Source organism: Melozone crissalis, unplaced genomic scaffold, assembly GCF_028551555.1.
Source record: "Melozone crissalis strain CALT ecotype California unplaced genomic scaffold, PUWL_Pcris_2 ptg000045l_1, whole genome shotgun sequence".
In the NCBI taxonomy this organism is placed as follows: Eukaryota; Metazoa; Chordata; class Aves; order Passeriformes; family Passerellidae; genus Melozone; species Melozone crissalis.
Window position 1 is genome coordinate 26,520,103 of NW_026535823.1, and position 17,126 is coordinate 26,537,228.

The window sequence follows — 17,126 nt, forward strand, 5'->3', positions numbered from 1 at the left end:
CAACAGTATTTAAGTTTCCCCGTGCTGCTGAAATAATATCAGTTATTGTTACGTTCTATCTGAAATAGTATCTATTATTCCTGATACCTGTTGAAGCATGGCAGACTATTATAAAATAGCATCCCTACAAAGGAAAGTCCATCTTAGCCACCGTGATTCAGGATGACACATACTTTGTTCAGTTTTAAAGAGTAATCAGAGGTGTGGGCTTAAATCCAATTAGTGTGCTTCAAAGAAGATAATGTCAAAATGCTTCAAATGGTGATTCCACCATGTAACACTGAAGCTCTAAACTTCTGGGAGCCTCAGATTTCTGGAACTATAAAATGAAAACAAAAGTACCTTGTAAGGTACACAGTGATCTCCTGCTGCAAAGGACTATAAGCAAAAGTCATTATTAACTAGGCTAACATTCTAAATAGAAAATAAAACCAACATATTCACATCCTAAGAAGCATCTAGATGACATTGTGACACTGCAGCTATATGGGACAGACACTTTTAATTGAACTTGTAATCATTGAGAATTAATTAATTAATTAATTATTCTCGTAATCACTGAGAATATTCTCCTTTTCCTGACATCTAATCAGTTCTGACCCCTCTGGCATCCACTCTCACTGACCTTTGTCCAATTGAGTGACAGAGCATTTGCCCACTTGCCACACAACTACTCATTCATAGAAAGTTTCACAAGCTGATGGCCTGACCCAAAACCAACAGAAACTGTAGTTATGCAGAAATTTTTCCTCTGATTTCTGCTCTGGACCAGGTACTGAAGATTTGCTATCTGTCAACATAGACCCCCATCCTAGAGAAAATATTTAGAGTGCACAGCTGAAGTTGGGAAAGAAACATTTCATGTCCAAAAGAGCATGCAGACTGAAAAAGGACAAACATCAGGACAATAGGTGTGGATCCCAGTTCTTTTGAATGTTAAATACATATAAATATAAATTAAGACATTTCAGAAGAAAAAAATAGGAAGCATTTTGGAAAGGCAGATTTACAAAAATCTTTCAAAGAGGGGTACTGGTAGAGGAAATTGTAAAAATGGGAAACCTTGACTAAAATAAAATGGACAAAATGTTTGCTGACGAAAATGAAATGCAAATGTAAGGAAAGAAAATGAATTGATCACTAAATCCAAAGGGATAAAGAAGAGCTTACAGATGGGAATAATGAAAAACAAAACAAATGCTAATGGCATACCGGTAACATGGAGTCCTAGAGGTGATAACGGCAAGATTTGATTTGATACAGCAGTTAATGTACAGGCTCAAGGAGTGAGGCTCAACATTCTCTCAACATACACAAGACGATACTTTTACACAAATGCAGAGAGTAAAGAGAACTAACAGGCAGGACAGCATAGAGATAATCAAGTAAGAGGATGAGAAGTGTCTGGGATGAGTGAGAACCACCCTGAAGCTACTGAAACAGAAGGGCCACTGAAATACACACAGTAATAACCAGAAGTCAAGTTCCAACTTGCTATCAGCTTTTATTTCTCAGACAAAAGCATAAATTAATTATAACATTGCTGCCCCATTCCTTGTTTTAACTTTACTTTTAGTAAGGAGCACAGCTACCATCCATCACCCCGGCAAGCTCAGGCACAAAGCTCTGGTGTTCTGACAGCAATGGATCTGTAACAGCACAAAACTCCACAGTGAACTCACCCTCCAATCTCAAGACATTTTGGGATGTGCTAACACTGCTACATAATCTCATTTAACCATACCTACACAAGAGGTCATCAGCCCAGTGCAGGTACATGGGCAGTTTTATGTTGCATTGAAGGTGTTTCATTATACAACTTAACATATGAAATATATACGTAAAGCCTATATAATTGGATCCTAATATAATAAAAACTGCAAGTAAGAAGAAAGACCAAAAAGGAACAGTAGTGTCAAAAAGAATTCTTAGTCAATCATTCAAAAAACTCACTGTGAACATAATTTCTTAAGCTGACCACCAAAATGCTAAAAGGAAAAGGAAAAAACCCTAGATGTATTACTCCCATTCTCCATATTTTATATTGCATTCATGATAAAGGCTTAAAAGTTTTTCACATCAGAAATATGATATTCACTCACAATCCTAAAAAAGGCTACTAAAATGAATTATTCATAACATAATACAGTAGCAACAATAAACATTCAAACCAATTTTTTTAAAAAACAGAATAAATTATTCTTCTTATGAAAAAGCTACAGTTTCAGATGACAAAAAAGAGATGTGATTCCACCAGAAACTGTTAGAACATAATAATAACACTTAATATATTATGGTAATTTACCTTCACATTATGTTATTGTAGTAGATACTGGAATTCCAGTAGCTGTCTAAAGAACACACAGTGATAATTTATGGTTTGTTCCCAGTTTGTTTTCAAAAATACAAACACTAAATCAAAATTAGCATGCTAAAGGCTGAACCTAGAAGGCAATTAGGTTACTAAATAGCATGGATAAATGCAAAATGAAGCTCTGCATGTATCCAAAACAATGTGCTTCCCACCTAATAACTTGTATCCAAATTCCTGTTAGGCTGACCAAAAAAAATCCCAAAACATTTTCTTCTGAAATCAGATAGTATCCATCCAAGAATAAAAACACTTTTTGTTTATGAAACACCTCTTCTGAAGTATGTTTTCCAGCCAGTATTCTTTCAAAAGTACAGACCACTGTTTATTTCACAGCGTTTTGTCTCTTCTTGCATTAGAGTGGCAGCTCAAACAAGCAAAGATCTTAATTTGGCTTGTTAACTTTGGAACAGCAGGCAGTTGAGAATTTTTAAGTGATTTAAAGAACAAGAACAGAATCTATCTGAAGTGTATTCTAATTTCAGGGCAAAAAAAGAGAAAGTATTAATCTTGTAAGTGATCTCTTAGGGATTTCTGGAGATGGTCTAGTCCTACAAAAGGGTCAGCATGAGGAGGCTGCCCTGAATTGCATCTACCCAGGTTTGGAGCACCTCTGTGGATGGAGACTCCATGGCCCCTCTGGACAGGTTGTGCCAGTATCTTCAGCCCACTGGGAAAAATCAAACATGACCACACAAAGGGTAGGATTTACAAGGAAAGGGTGAGGGAGCTGGGCCTGTTCAACCCTGGGAAGACATGACTGAGAGGGGCCCTCATCTACCTGTCGGTGTCTGCAGGGAGGGATCAGAGCCAGGACCAGGCTCTGCCCGGTGGTGCCCAGCAATGGCACAAGAGGATCAGGCAGAAACTGATGCACAGGAAATTCCACCTGGACACGAGGAAGAATTTTCCTGTGCAGTGACTGAGCAGTGGGAAAGGATGCCCAGACAGGGTGTGGAATCTCCCTCGCTGGAAATATTCCAAAACTGTGTGCACACAACCCTGTGCCATGTGCTTGAGCAGGAAGGTGGGACAAGGTGACATGCTGTGGTCCCTTCCCACCATCCTGGGATTCTGTGAAAGGTATTCCTGTATCTGGGGCTGGGCAGGAAGTACAAGGATCATTGTTCTCCCAGCTGGTGCTGCCTGAGCCCCTTCCTGAGCCAAGAGCAGCACCACATGTTGGGTCACACAGTGGCAGAGAAGCAGCAGCTCAGCACCGCTGTGCCCATGGCCAGGGCAAGGGCTCACGTGAACATTTCCAATGGTTCTTCTCTGCTTTAGTCCCCTTCCTTCTGTTCCCCTATTCTTTACAGCATCCCTGTTTGATCAAATCTAGTAGACATAGTACAAGATATGAAATTTCCTACATTTCAGTCTGAATTTGGCTCACATAGATCTGATGCAAAGCACTCTCAACGTTTCTCAGCCATTTTGCACTCATTTCACACAGCTGAAATTCACTACAAAAGGCACTAGGCAGACAAGAACCAGGGCTTTTGTGTTCCTGTCTTCTGCAAAACAGGGATAATATTACAGGTTACTGAACTAACTGAACAAAATACCACTATTTAGTGAAGCAGAATATTTCAATGTTCTCCCAAGATGAAAATAAAGCCTTTCCAATACCTCTTAGCTCCCAAATATTTACTGTTCAGGTGCTACTTTTTCTTTTATTCTGAGTACAGCCACTCCTTGTGATAGTCTATATAGCACCATCTGCATAAGCAGAGTAACGAACACTTCAACTTTTTCTAGTTCTGAAGGGCTCTGATTTCAAAAGGCAGAGGTTAAGCATACAAACAGGACAGTGAAGGCAGAGTACTCTACTACTTTCAGGAAATAGCAAGGAGCAGCATTCCCGGCAAAACAAACAACTCCAGAATTTTTCCACTGGCACCGCTCTACACTGTATTTTCCCTGGGTTTGAGAACCCAGCAAGATGAAATTTGGGAAGGGTGGTTGGCAGCTCTTTTAGAGGCTCAAAATCAGATAAAAACATAAGGTACAGTTAAGGTCTGCACTGCACCCATCAGAAGAGATTGACCTGGACCTACCAATCACTCAAAACTAACACGATTCTCTATTTTAAAAAGCAATTATTCAAAGCAATTATTTCCTTAGTCAGTAACTGAGACAGAGGTCACCTGTTATTCTATAGAGTAACCACAGATTTATTCAAATCCAGGGATTGTATATGAGAAGAATTTTGCATCTCCTCATTAGTGACTTCCAATGGTGTTAAAACATCTTTAGGTACAGCACAAACTCATCTAGACATTTTTCCTTCATACTTTCACCTGTCCCAGCCTTCTATTCTGTCACTATATATACATACCTCTATACATTCCTGATGTCACATTCATGTTCATATTAACATGTGCAGTTTGAAATAAACACAGCTGCATTTATGTCAATGATTTTATATTCAAATATATCTGATTATGCTGAAATAAACACAGCTGCATTTATTTCAGTGATTGTACATTCAGATAAGGATATTTGTTCAGTGTAATGTAATGTTCCTTCACACTGGCAGGGACATTGCTATTCTTTCTTGTATTTCCCTCTGTCATTTTTCCAGATGGAAAATTTTGAAAAGAGCCAGAAAAATGGAAACTGGAAAATTTATCTCAGAACCTGATACGTAGGAAAATACTTTTGCTTATTCTCAAAAATTACTTAGTCATCTTTATATAAAGTATCTTTGTTGTTGAGGGTCTTTTTTAATTCCTTCTCTGTCAGAGAAGAAGCTTACAAAAATCCCATGAAAACTTTTAAATATGATGGAAATCTAGTATCAGGAATGTGCAAAATCTTAAGAACAGATCCGCATCAGGTCTGTTGCTGGACAACACCACCTTCAGCCACTGTCCTCCTTAGAAAAAAAATTAGAATAGAAACAAGAACTGTAAGATTTTCCTTCGTATTATTTGATCAAACTATAGTTTTGCATTATGTTAATTTTGGCTTGCAACTATAACCTCAAATCTGTTTTTAGAAAATAACACAACATTATTAAATGTACTAACAGTGATAAACCATTGTTAATCACATGTATCTACCAGGTGAGATCAAGGCCCAGCTCAGTAACTGCCAGAAATGGATCCCTATAGAGGAGCAGAAGAAAATCAACAATCATTGGAAGACACAGCCTAGTATAATTCCCTAATTTACAAGGCACAGTTTATGAACCTTCTGAGCCAGAAATGTTGTCAGTGTTTAGTAGCTCTCAACTGATCTTTCGTTCCTGGGCTTGTCAGTTGGTTTTTTTATTGAAAGCGTGACACATGTCAAGTTTTAGCATCCACAATGTTCTGCAGGAAGAAGTTCCACCGTTTAATTAAACAACATGTAAGGAATAATTCTCCTTTGTTTGCTTTCAACATATTAACTTCTAGTTTCATTTGATGGTCCTTAGTTTTTTGTACAAAGAGAACAGACAGGGAAACACTGATATTTTAACTAGAAATCATGATTTTACAGACATTTAATATATTATTCCTCAGTTGCCTTTTTTCTAGACTAGGGATCCATACTGTATTTAGTTGTTTCTTATACTGGGATTGTTAAAAATCTGCTGTGAGCTTACAATATCTCATCACAGACATTTCTGCTTTTGTTTCCAGTTGCTTATTCTGCTCCCTCTCAGGTCAGTCAAAGAGCAAATCAACACATGTGCTTCAATACCAGCTGAGGAGATACAAACACTTGGGAACAGGGAGGAGAGGACTGGTCCTGAAGAAGGTTGTGTGAGAATCAGATGGTAAATTGACTGTAAAAATCATAATTGTCACAACAATTGCAATTATCATTCTAATTCTTTGCTTTCATTGTTAGAGTAATACTTCCTGCATTTTCTTTAGTTCCATAGGTCATTAATATCTATTTTCCACAAGTTATGCTATCTGACTAATGCCATATGTGTTGGCTGGCATCACATTGACATCAAGCACTCCCCATTTGTAAAAATGCCTTCCATACTATATCTGTTTAGATATTTAAAAGGTTAATATTTAGTTCCATTTGCAATGCTGACCTAGCAAGAAAGAAATTAATTTGGCATTACAGCAGTAACATCAATTTCCCATGTAACTTTAGTAATGCATTTACTGGAAAGAGATTAATATCAATTCCATAAATCATTCACGTGCTTTTTCCGGAGTTTGAGACATCTGAGTAATGTCATATATGTTAACTGATAGCACTCCGTGCATGCTACATCCATTAATCTATGCCTAGTGTCATCATTAAAACACACAAAAAAATTAAAATCAATCTTTTGCTCTTACTTTTTTCTGACTTTTAACTTGCAGTAGTCCAAAGGTATTGATACTCTGATAGAGTAACACTGCTCTGAACAGGGAGCAGACATGTTCAGAAATGGGAAATATTTGCTAAATTATCCCCACTGGCAGCAATAACCACTTCATGCCTTTCTGTGAAATGTGACATAAATTACTGTCAAAAAATAAGGAAATAAATAAAATGTTTCATTAATCAGACACACCTTGATGCCCCAAAAGCAGGCTGAAAACAGACATCATTACTGAAATAACACCAAGACTTTCATTCCTTTGTTTCTGCTTTACAGATGAGCATCCTTGTAGAAGTGAAAGACAAAACAGTTCCACCTAACTTAGTGATTCTAGATACACATGAGAGATTACAATACAGGAAATTTGGAATATCAACTAGTTTTTGCTCCAAAACACAGTTTAGCCTACTACTAAAAGTGTTTGCACTGGAAGAAAGTATCCTTACACAGCTTTTCACTTTCTGTTTCTACTGATGTGCCATAATGACACATGCCTTTATTGCTTTATTCCTGTTCTAGGGAATCATCACAGTGCTACTGAAATCAGGGGGAAGAAGGGTTTTTCTGTTCATTTAAACACAAACACACAGAGGGTCAGATTGTCTAATAATTTTGCAAGCACATTACAATTCTATGTTAGATGGCAAAAATACAACTATTTCCTAGGCTGGATTTCAGTTTTCCTTTGAGCATGACGCTTAACAGTATCATCATCTGTGTTGTCTTAGTTTTCATTTTTAAATTTTTACAAACAAAAATGTCCTTTTCAGAAAATGGTTTGCAAATCAAATTTTACAATATTTTACGAATTACAACTAAGAATAATCACCCCTAATTTTAGCTGTCTAAAGTTACATGTCAAGTCTTAACAACTGGGACAGAAGCAGCCCCAAAGGGCAATCCATCCTATATTATCTGTGCTTTTGTTCAGAAGATATCTTTCATGGTAAAGCTCAATGGCCTATTTCACGCCTCTAAGTGGTTACAATGAGATCAGCGGAATTACAATCACTTATTGCAATTTTGAGTGTTGTGCAAAGTGTTTTATAAGTACATTATCCTATTTTTGAAATATAGAAGGATATTTAAAACCTTAACAAAAATGATACGAGGGTACTTCTCAGTCATATGAGCTCTCTTAATACATTGTAAGTTTTAACTTTTTCCAACTGATTAAAATCATTTGCAATCTGTCAGCACTGAATTTTTTATCAGTGTATTTCTAATGCAAAATATTTTACAAACCTGCTGCAGGAAAAGACAAACCAATGTTTGTGAATCATTTTCATTGCAAGGTGGTGGTACAGCAGTTAACATAATTTGAGGCTTACAGTAATTGAAATTGAATCTAAAATTTTACAAAACTTTAATTACAATCTTTTGAACATAAACCACAATACAGAAATTACCCAATCATAACATTTTTTCATAAAAAAAATAAGAATTCATCCAAAGGATAGAAGATTTAATGACTCTTGGCGGAGTTCCACTTTTTGGTTGAAATGAGAATAAAAGCAGACAGCAGCTTCATTTCTAATTTCAAGAAACACAGTATTTTTTAACAGTTAAACAGCATTATATTTGATTAACAAGCCAAAATATATATTTTCAAAGCCTTATTAAAAGCCCCTGTATTTAACAGTGTAAATGCTGAGATTTACAAACCTCTGTGAGCCAACACTGCTCCTTCAATTCTCAAAAGTAATTATAAAACAAGCAATTTGAGCCACAAGCAGCAGAAACTGTCGAGCTTGGGGTTTTTAACCATGCTCACAGCACATCAGAGTCTGCAGCCTGACTCCAGCTCCTTGCCATATTCCCTGTCCATCCCAGGCCAGCCAGGGCTGGGGTGCAGCCCCGAGCATGCCGGAGCCACCAACCAACCCATCCCTGGGGACTGCAGCCCAGTGACACCAGGCAAAAGGAGCATTTGAACCTCCCCTGCATTCTCCTGCAGCAAAGCCACACCTGGCAGTGTCATCCCAAGGTTTTCATCTGCCAGTTCTCTCCATGGACAGGCCAGGGAGGCAAGAGCTGGAGAACAACCAGAGCTCCACCTCTGTGATGGAGCCAGGAAGGCAACTGGAGGATACACCCTGCAAACAGCCTTGGCACAATGAGAAGAAAGTAGGGGCTTTGTAAGAGCTGAGCAATTCAGTTTGTGTTTTCTTTATTCACTTTGCAAAATACATAGAAAAAGCTTCTCATGCATCATGTTAAATTCATTAAAAATTTGTGACCTCATGCAGAAGCAAAGTTATTGCAGATATGTAACCTCCCAGAAAAAGAACCTGCTCCCAGCTCTGGCGGTATCATCTCCAAAAACATCTCTTACAGTTAAAATGACTAAGCAGATAAAACAGCTCTTAGCCACAATACAGAATAGGCTGCTGACTTAATGGATGCCATCAGGAATCACAAGCACGAAGGCAACACAAGACAGTAGAGGCAGCTGGCTAAACTTTTAGGTCCTTTAGATAAAATCTCTGAAATACCAACTCACCTTGAGTATGAAATGCTAGATTCTTTGAGGAACATGTTCATATCAAAATCTGGGCCCTCCTTAATCAGGAAGGACATTTTTGCACAGCAGAAATTAATACATCCTTTTAGCCAGAGCACTATATTTTGCAAAATTCCCATTTTGACAGAGCAGAGGGTGGGATGAGAGGTAAACATTTGTACAGTTGCGCATTGCTGCTAAACTGAAACTGTGTTAATAATTTAATGCATTAATGAATATTAGGAAACAGAATTACAACTGACCAAATGTATATATTTCAGATGTATACATTTAAATTTGTACTGTGTATAGGTAGCTGTGCTTCCATTTTTCACTGAAACTAACTCATGTTTCTTGCAAAAACTTAAATTATCGAAAAAGCATGGCTTGGTATGCAAGAAATCTGAGTTTTTATCATTTTCTTTCATGCTAATGATAAATCAATGTAAAAAGTTTCTTTTGGCTGTATAGATTCTTAAATATTAATAAAGATAACAAGGAAGATTACAGGCAGAACATTAACTATGGGAACTTGAACTATGGGAAACACAAATTCCTCACATACTTGCAAGTTGATAATTCTCCACCTTCTTTACTCCTCTGTCAGTTATTAATAAGATAAAGGGCTGAGGCCCCTTTCTTCATTTTCAGTAATTGCATTTATTTCACAGCAATGATTTTTTCCCTAGTAATAGATTCTTTAAGGGTAAGTAAAGTGCCAGGCACCAGCTGCACTGGTTCAGCTCCTTCAGAAAAGGACCTGGACAGTATAAGGGTTCACAAGTTTTATAGAAGTCAACAGTACCATGCTATTGTGAAAAAGATTGGACTGTCACATTGCAGAAGTAAATAGATTGCAAGGCATGTCATGTAATAAACTCCACATAGGATTGGCACCAGCTTATCTGGATATCATGCTCACCTTGGACCACTGCCAATCAAGAAAGGCAGAAAACAGCTGGAGATAGGCCAGAGGAAATAAAAACAGCTGGAGATAGGCCAGAGGAAATAAAGAATGAGAGAAAATTCGGAAAATGTGAGCACTAAGGAACCATTGAAAAAAATAGCAGTTATTTAACCTGGAGGAGGGAAAGGCCAAGGAAAGATATGATAGCAGCTTTCCATTAAGTCAAAGAAAAAAGGAATAATCTGCTTTCTGTGCCTATAGGACTGGACAAGAATTAATGCCTTTTTTGTAAGAACATTTCTACATAGAAAGAAAATGTTTCTTATATTGAGCAAATTGCAGTGTTAGAATGGATTGCTGCTTTCTCATTGAAACTCACTGAAAGTCTCTGAAAAAGATAAATATCTGTCAGGAATGGCAAAAACAGTTTATTTTGCCTCTCAACAATAGAATAGACTAAAAAGAAATCCCAGTGCCCAATTCTATTTTTCATGATTTTTTTGAAAGCATGGCACTTCAAAACAGCAAGCTGGACATTGTTTTTCAGACTACATAAAAACACACCTCTGTCTCAAACAAATTCATACTTTTCAATGTTATTTAATACAATAATTATAGCAATTACTAAAATGAAATCACATTAAACAGCATTTGTTCTGCATGTATTAATATTTTTTCCTGATTTCTACAAGTTTAATACCCCTTCTCTATTCTGAAATCTATTTACTTCCATTTCTACAACATAAAACAGTCATTGAAAAATAGGTGCTTTCTTTCTATCAACCAGACCTTTCAAGAAAGCAGAGAATGCAGCCAAAAAAAAGAAAAGCCACTTAGAGAATTACATTTAACACAATTTCTATTTCAGAATCATAGAATGGCTTGGGTTGGAAGGGGTCATAAATATAATTTTGTTCCAACCCCCCTGCCTGGGGTAGAGCCACCATCCACTGTCACAGACATTTTTTCATATAAATCCTTTCTTTGGGACTTGTTCATCTTCTGGGAAGCTGAGGCCCCAGAAAGAGAATGTAAAGAATGATTATCAGCTGCTGTGAAATGCAATAGGATGCACCTGTGATTGGTTCATGTTCCATGTGTACAATTAAGGGCCGATCACAGGGCAAGCTCTCTGGAACACAGTGACAGAGAACTCTCTTGTTTTTAGATTCTTTTCTATGCTATTCTTAGCTTAGCAGCCTCTGCAACTTCTCTCCTTATTCTTTTTAGTATAGTTATAATGTATTATATATCATATATCAATAAATCCAGCCTTCTGATCATCAACTAAGATTCTCGTCCTTCTCTCACTCTGGAGACCTCATCAGGTCACTGTAATAATCCACTATCCCAGGGTGCTCAGAGCCCCATCCAACCAGGCCTTGAACACTTCCAGGGATGGGGCAGCCACAGCTTCTCTGGTCAACCTGTGCCTCCCCAACCTCATTGTAAACAATTTCTTCCTCATAGCCCACCTAAATCTCAGCTTAAACCCCTTTCTCCCTGTCCTCTCCCCATAAACCTTGATGAAAAGTCTTTCTCCACCTTTTTTACAGACCCCCTTCACATTCTGAGAGGCCACAAAAATCTCCTCAGAGCCTTCTCTCCTCCAGGCCAGGCAAGCCCAGTATTCCCAGCCTGTGTCCATAGGAAAGGAGCCCCTGGAGCATCTTCATGGCCTCCTCTGGGCCCCTCCAGCATGTTCCTGTACTTCTTCTTGTGGGGACCCCAGAGCTGGGGGCAGCACTGCAGGTGGGGTCAGTTTTACCATCTGCTCTTTGAAAAAGGCAATTTCAATAGGATATTATATTTAAGGTGGTACACAAAGAGCATCAAAACAATATTTTAAGTGCTGTATCCTACTGTGTGGACAATAGGGTGGGATAGATTTCATTATTAACAACAATTTCATAAGTTATCCAGAATCAGTTAATTTGCTTTGACCAGTCAAGGTACTCTAAGCAATTACTCGGCTGACATAGAACAAAAGATGAAGTGAATTTACATATGAAGTGTACACAATATTACTCTCACTCTTGCTAATACATTGTGATCATGAGAAAGTAAATGAAGGTATTAATTTCATTCACACTCATGTTTTGGAAGCGTCTGAATATGCAAAGCAACATCACAGCCTCATCATGCTATAATGTAAATAAATACAGTATTTCAAACAGCACCTGCTTCTATCATATTCTATTATTACCAAAGTATGTAAAGTATGAACATTACCTTTGAACGGAATAAACATTTTAATTTAAAAATATAATTAATTCCATTGTTCAAAAACTGGAATTAAACCATCATGCAATGACTCATAATACTTCACAAATAATTTGATGACTGCTACTGATCTTTTTTCATTGCAGAGAAGTTTAGCACAATAAAGTAAATTTCCCAGCTTGGCCATGATTCATTTCTTAAGCTGTTTTCTGATACAAAAATGCAAAAACCCCACATAACTATTATAAAATAGCACTCAAAGTATGTTTAAAAATACCAAACTATTGTCTGAACCTTCAGAGACACATCTTAAAAAAATAGTCTTTATTATTCACTGCATCATTTGCACTTTTTACATAATGTAATCACAGGATTTAAATAACTCAATTTAATATTTATCCAGTAACTGGCAGCCAGTATTCTACCCTGAGGGATGTAACTTTTTATAAAAAGCTCATTTTACAAGACACTGGAGTAGTTTTGGCATTACCATCACCTCTCACATAAACCATGCAGAAAACTATAGTTTATCCTGCCAAATGCCTTTTCTACATATGGTGTTTAACAGTGCCCTGTAGGTCTGAAAGCCAGTAATAATAGATTTAAGCTAAAAATCTGGTAGCACACATGTATGTAACACAAAAATTTAAACAATGCTACATTTTCATGGATACATTTACCTTCATAGCCCACATGCATATGAGCAATTAAAATGACTCTTTAAATTGATGTGCTAACTCCTGTAAAAACAGTTTCAGTTTGCAGCAGCTTCCTAAAGTTTAATTCTCCTATTGACATCAGAGGCAGAACTTCCATTAACCTCAGCAATATAGGATCAGGCCACAGGAAACCCAAAGTAATATATTTAAAGACAGCACATACAGATTTTCAAAATTCTCTAATTATGCAAGGATAGGCTGGGCACTTTACTGGGTTAACTGTAAACTTCTAAATTAAAATTTTAAATAGCACATTTTAAATACTACATCATAAATACATAAATACTACCACATAAATAATGACAGAATAAAATCCTGTTATGTGTCCACATGTGGTTAAAGATGGACTGATGAAATTTTTATTGTAGGCAACAGCAAACCTTACAACCTTTTTGACATTTGAAGTCTGACTTGAAGTCAAACTGTGACTGAAGGGAATCAGCTGAATTTGTTAAGTAGTATTTAATGTAAGTCTTCTTTATAATTAAGACACTTCATAAAAAGATTAGTGATGGAGTTTAAAATGTTAATATATTGACAACTGGGTAACATAGTGCTGAAAATACTCACCACTTTCAAAACAGGCATCAAATATAAGATGTCCTTTTTTGGGCTGCCCACAGTAACCAGCTGGGAGAACAATGTACTTGCTCACGTTCCCTGCTATGATATCATCACTTCCCATGGCACTGCCTGTTGCAGTAAAAGTGACAAAAAAAAAACATGAGCATAAAACAAAATATATTTAATATACAAAAACCAGTAGAAGGCTACTTCCCCACACATTTCTACATAAAATAAATTTTTTCACCATTTAACATCTGCATCAGTAAATTAATTCTTTCTTTTCAAAGTGTATATAAGAATTTTGATATAATAATGGCATAATCTGCTAAAGCCTCTCTAAGGGACAAACCACCCAGTCTGGTCCCTTGCATGTTTATGACATGTGTCTGAGCCCTCTCATATGCATTAGTCTGATATTCAGCTGGATCTAATTCTTTCAGCAGGAATTCTCTAGCTTTAGATCCTGCTGGATTCCCTGGAACTGAACTCCTCATCAGGTTCTTTATCACAACACTCAGAAGCTTCTTCCTCTCTATCAGCATTAATGGCATCTTCTTTCTCTATCTTACTGCCTACTTTCATGCATCTTAAATGAACTTAGAACCTTTGAGACCGTTCACTCCCACTCAAATTTGAAATTTTAGAATTATTAGAAGGAAGAGACATACACCCATAGAGCCATGTGACTGAGCCCTCCTTGTTAGGAAACAAAACTCAGAAAAAGAACTTGAATAATTATATTTTTTTAATGGGGCATTATTTCATGGTAAAATATAGAAGGACATAAGTTTCCACACAATGGCATGATTTTTGTCAAAATACATCAGTACTGAATACACTGAAGGCTTTATCCTTACAGTAAAATTATAATAACAAATTGCAGTCTGCAAAATATTTGTTTCCAAATAGGGATAGAAGAACACTAATTTTTTTTTTTTTCCATTTGAGACATGTACAGTAAAGCAAGCAAATAATTGTATATTATATCATAGATTTATATTATAGTGCAAGGAGCACTCAGCACTTTCTTCAATACTTACAGCTTGAACAAGAAATATTTAACAATAGAAAAACTATCTTCTGTATTATAGAAATGAAGAAATGGTATGGCTTCAAGTGCAGAAGGCATGTGATGGGATAATGGGATGATAATATCTTATTTCACTCTGATAAATAGGGCTACTAAGGCTTCTAGAAATAGACTTTTGGTCTGTACTGATTTTTTTGACATTTAAATGGGTTATGGGGGATGATAAATGTGACATAAAGCTCAATTTGTTTTATTTTTATATTGAAAACTATTTCACACAAATGTTACAAGCAATTCATATTGTCCCTGAATGAGAAAAACAGCTTATTAATTAAAAGTGACCTTTCCATACATAAAAGTATTCCACCTCTTGAGGCAAAACACCTTAGCTGAGGTAACAAATTATATCAATGTATTAGTGACACCATAGTTAAAGGGTTTGTCAGGCTTTCTATCATATACTCATATTTTCACAGGTACATAAATCCCACATTGAAAAATATGCAAGTCCAGGTCAACATCTGGCATATGAATCCCCACTCTTCCCCAGGAAGAAATTTGGAACTTACTCTCTTTGGGAAGCACTACAACAGAACAAACAGAATTTAGACCTTTTCTTACTTTATCATAATCTAGAATTCTAGATATTTAATAATGCATTATAGTATTTATTTAGCAAAATTATTATTTGTAACCTCTGGGTTATTTGTTTTAGACTGAATAATTACCAACAGACAGCAATCTGTGGCATTTAAATTGTTTTCTTTAAGTGTACAATTGATACTTAGGATATTTTAACTGGATGTTTTTTACCAGCATGCTGACACAATTTGCTTAAAGCCTGAGAACAGCAGAGACAAACTGAGGCCTGGATGGGGCATCTGTGAATCTGCATGGCTGTGATCCTGTCCCTTGATAAAATTCACCCCTCTGCATTGAGCGAGCTGTAGTGCAGAGCAGCAGCCAGAGGAAAACCCTTCCTCCGTTTCACCTGAGTTGGATCAATACATCCCTCTTGCAGTTAAAATTAGTCAAGTTGGTCATTTGCAATCAAACATTGTGGAATTAAGATACAAAATTAGTGTAAAACCTGCAAATCACCATGAGTGCCTGAGCTGAAAGAATGGGAGGCAGGGCATCACCTGAGTAGAGCTGTTTGAAGACTGGACTCCTTTTGGTAAATGCTCCTTTTGAGTCTCAGCTAAAAGTAACAGACCTCTTAGAAATTTTAGAAGATAACTGGGAAAAAGCTGAAGAAACTAGAAAGGATTACATTCATAAGACAGCAGAGGAAAAGCAGGCAGAAAGAGAGAGTTACATCTCCCTGGCAATTTAGAAAATCTGCCAATGGAGACTTTACACAATGCAGAAGGAAGCTGTCAAGTAACTGTGTCCCAGCAAAAAGTTTCCATCTGCTCCTCCTGACCTAATGTAGCCCTCCAGGAATGAGAATAAAATCATCAAATAGCCTGCAACTCATAGTCACTTAACAATATTACTCTCCTAGCATGTTCTTTATTCCACAGTAATTACAATATTCAGAACGCACTGTTGCTATATTTTGAGTTATATTATCTTTAATCTCTAAACATGCAAAACTGCTGTCTTTGAACTTCACATTATTCAGCAGCACAACAGCACCACGTCCCTTCTGGCATGTTCTCCTTGGGTGATAAAGAAAAGGCCAGAGCAGTGCCTGACAAGGAGCCTGTGTGAGTCCATGATAAACCATGGCTTCACGCCTGTGTGCTCAGCAGAGGCAGAGAGCAGGGCTGGGAACACACCACCACCCTCAGATGGAGAGAACAGCTACCCTGGGCTCCTCTGGCCAATCCTGAGATCCTGCCCTCACAACTGGGGAGCCCTCAGCAGATTTCCTGCCTGGAGGCAAAGATGTATGACAGAACCTTGTGGGGAAGGGAAACAGCTCTTCAATCTGAAACAAACTGAAAGGGAAAGAAGAGAATTAACTGAAGTACATCCTGCACATTCCACTTAAGGAGACCAGATTCTCCTTTGAAAAAAAGGTTAGATAAGACAAGCAAAGGCAAAACCGAGCAAAGAAATTGTCTCAGAATGTAGTTCTTATTTTGTCAATTATTTTTCTTATGGGTTGTAAGACACATAGCTATTTTATTCTAATTCTTTATAGCTTAAACTCCAGGAGGCTCCAGCAAATCCCTAGGATTTACTTTTACTGCAGTATTAAACTTTAATGGTAATTTTCTATCAGGTATAAAATCTGTGGGTGCCTGAAATCTCTGTAAGTATATAAGGCTTTAAAATAAAACCTGGGCAGAGTCTTCTGGTATCTGCATTCATCACTATTGTCATTGTGGATATATTTCACATCAAACTAGTGAAAATGAATAGAATCAGTTCCAGGAGACTGGGATTCGTGGGAGGGAGAGTTTGGAAATTTCCAGAGTTTCTTTGCCCTTCTTAAATTCAAAGGGTAAAGCCAACTTCTTTTTTTTTTCATTTAGGA

General features: G+C 37.1%; 1 protein-coding gene across 3 annotated transcripts in view; it reads right to left on the bottom strand.

Moving 5' to 3' along the window:
• The window catches only part of LOC128943327 (BEN domain-containing protein 5-like), an 877,269-nt gene that overhangs the window by 846,206 nt on the left and 13,937 nt on the right, over positions 1–17,126 (bottom strand). For all 3 annotated transcript variants that reach the window (XM_054286227.1, XM_054286226.1, XM_054286225.1), the window contains exon 2: positions 13,612–13,734. In XM_054286227.1, the coding sequence (XP_054142202.1) occupies positions 13,612–13,726 (115 nt within the window). In that variant the 5' untranslated portion in view covers positions 13,727–13,734. The remainder of the gene's footprint in view (positions 1–13,611; positions 13,735–17,126) is intronic.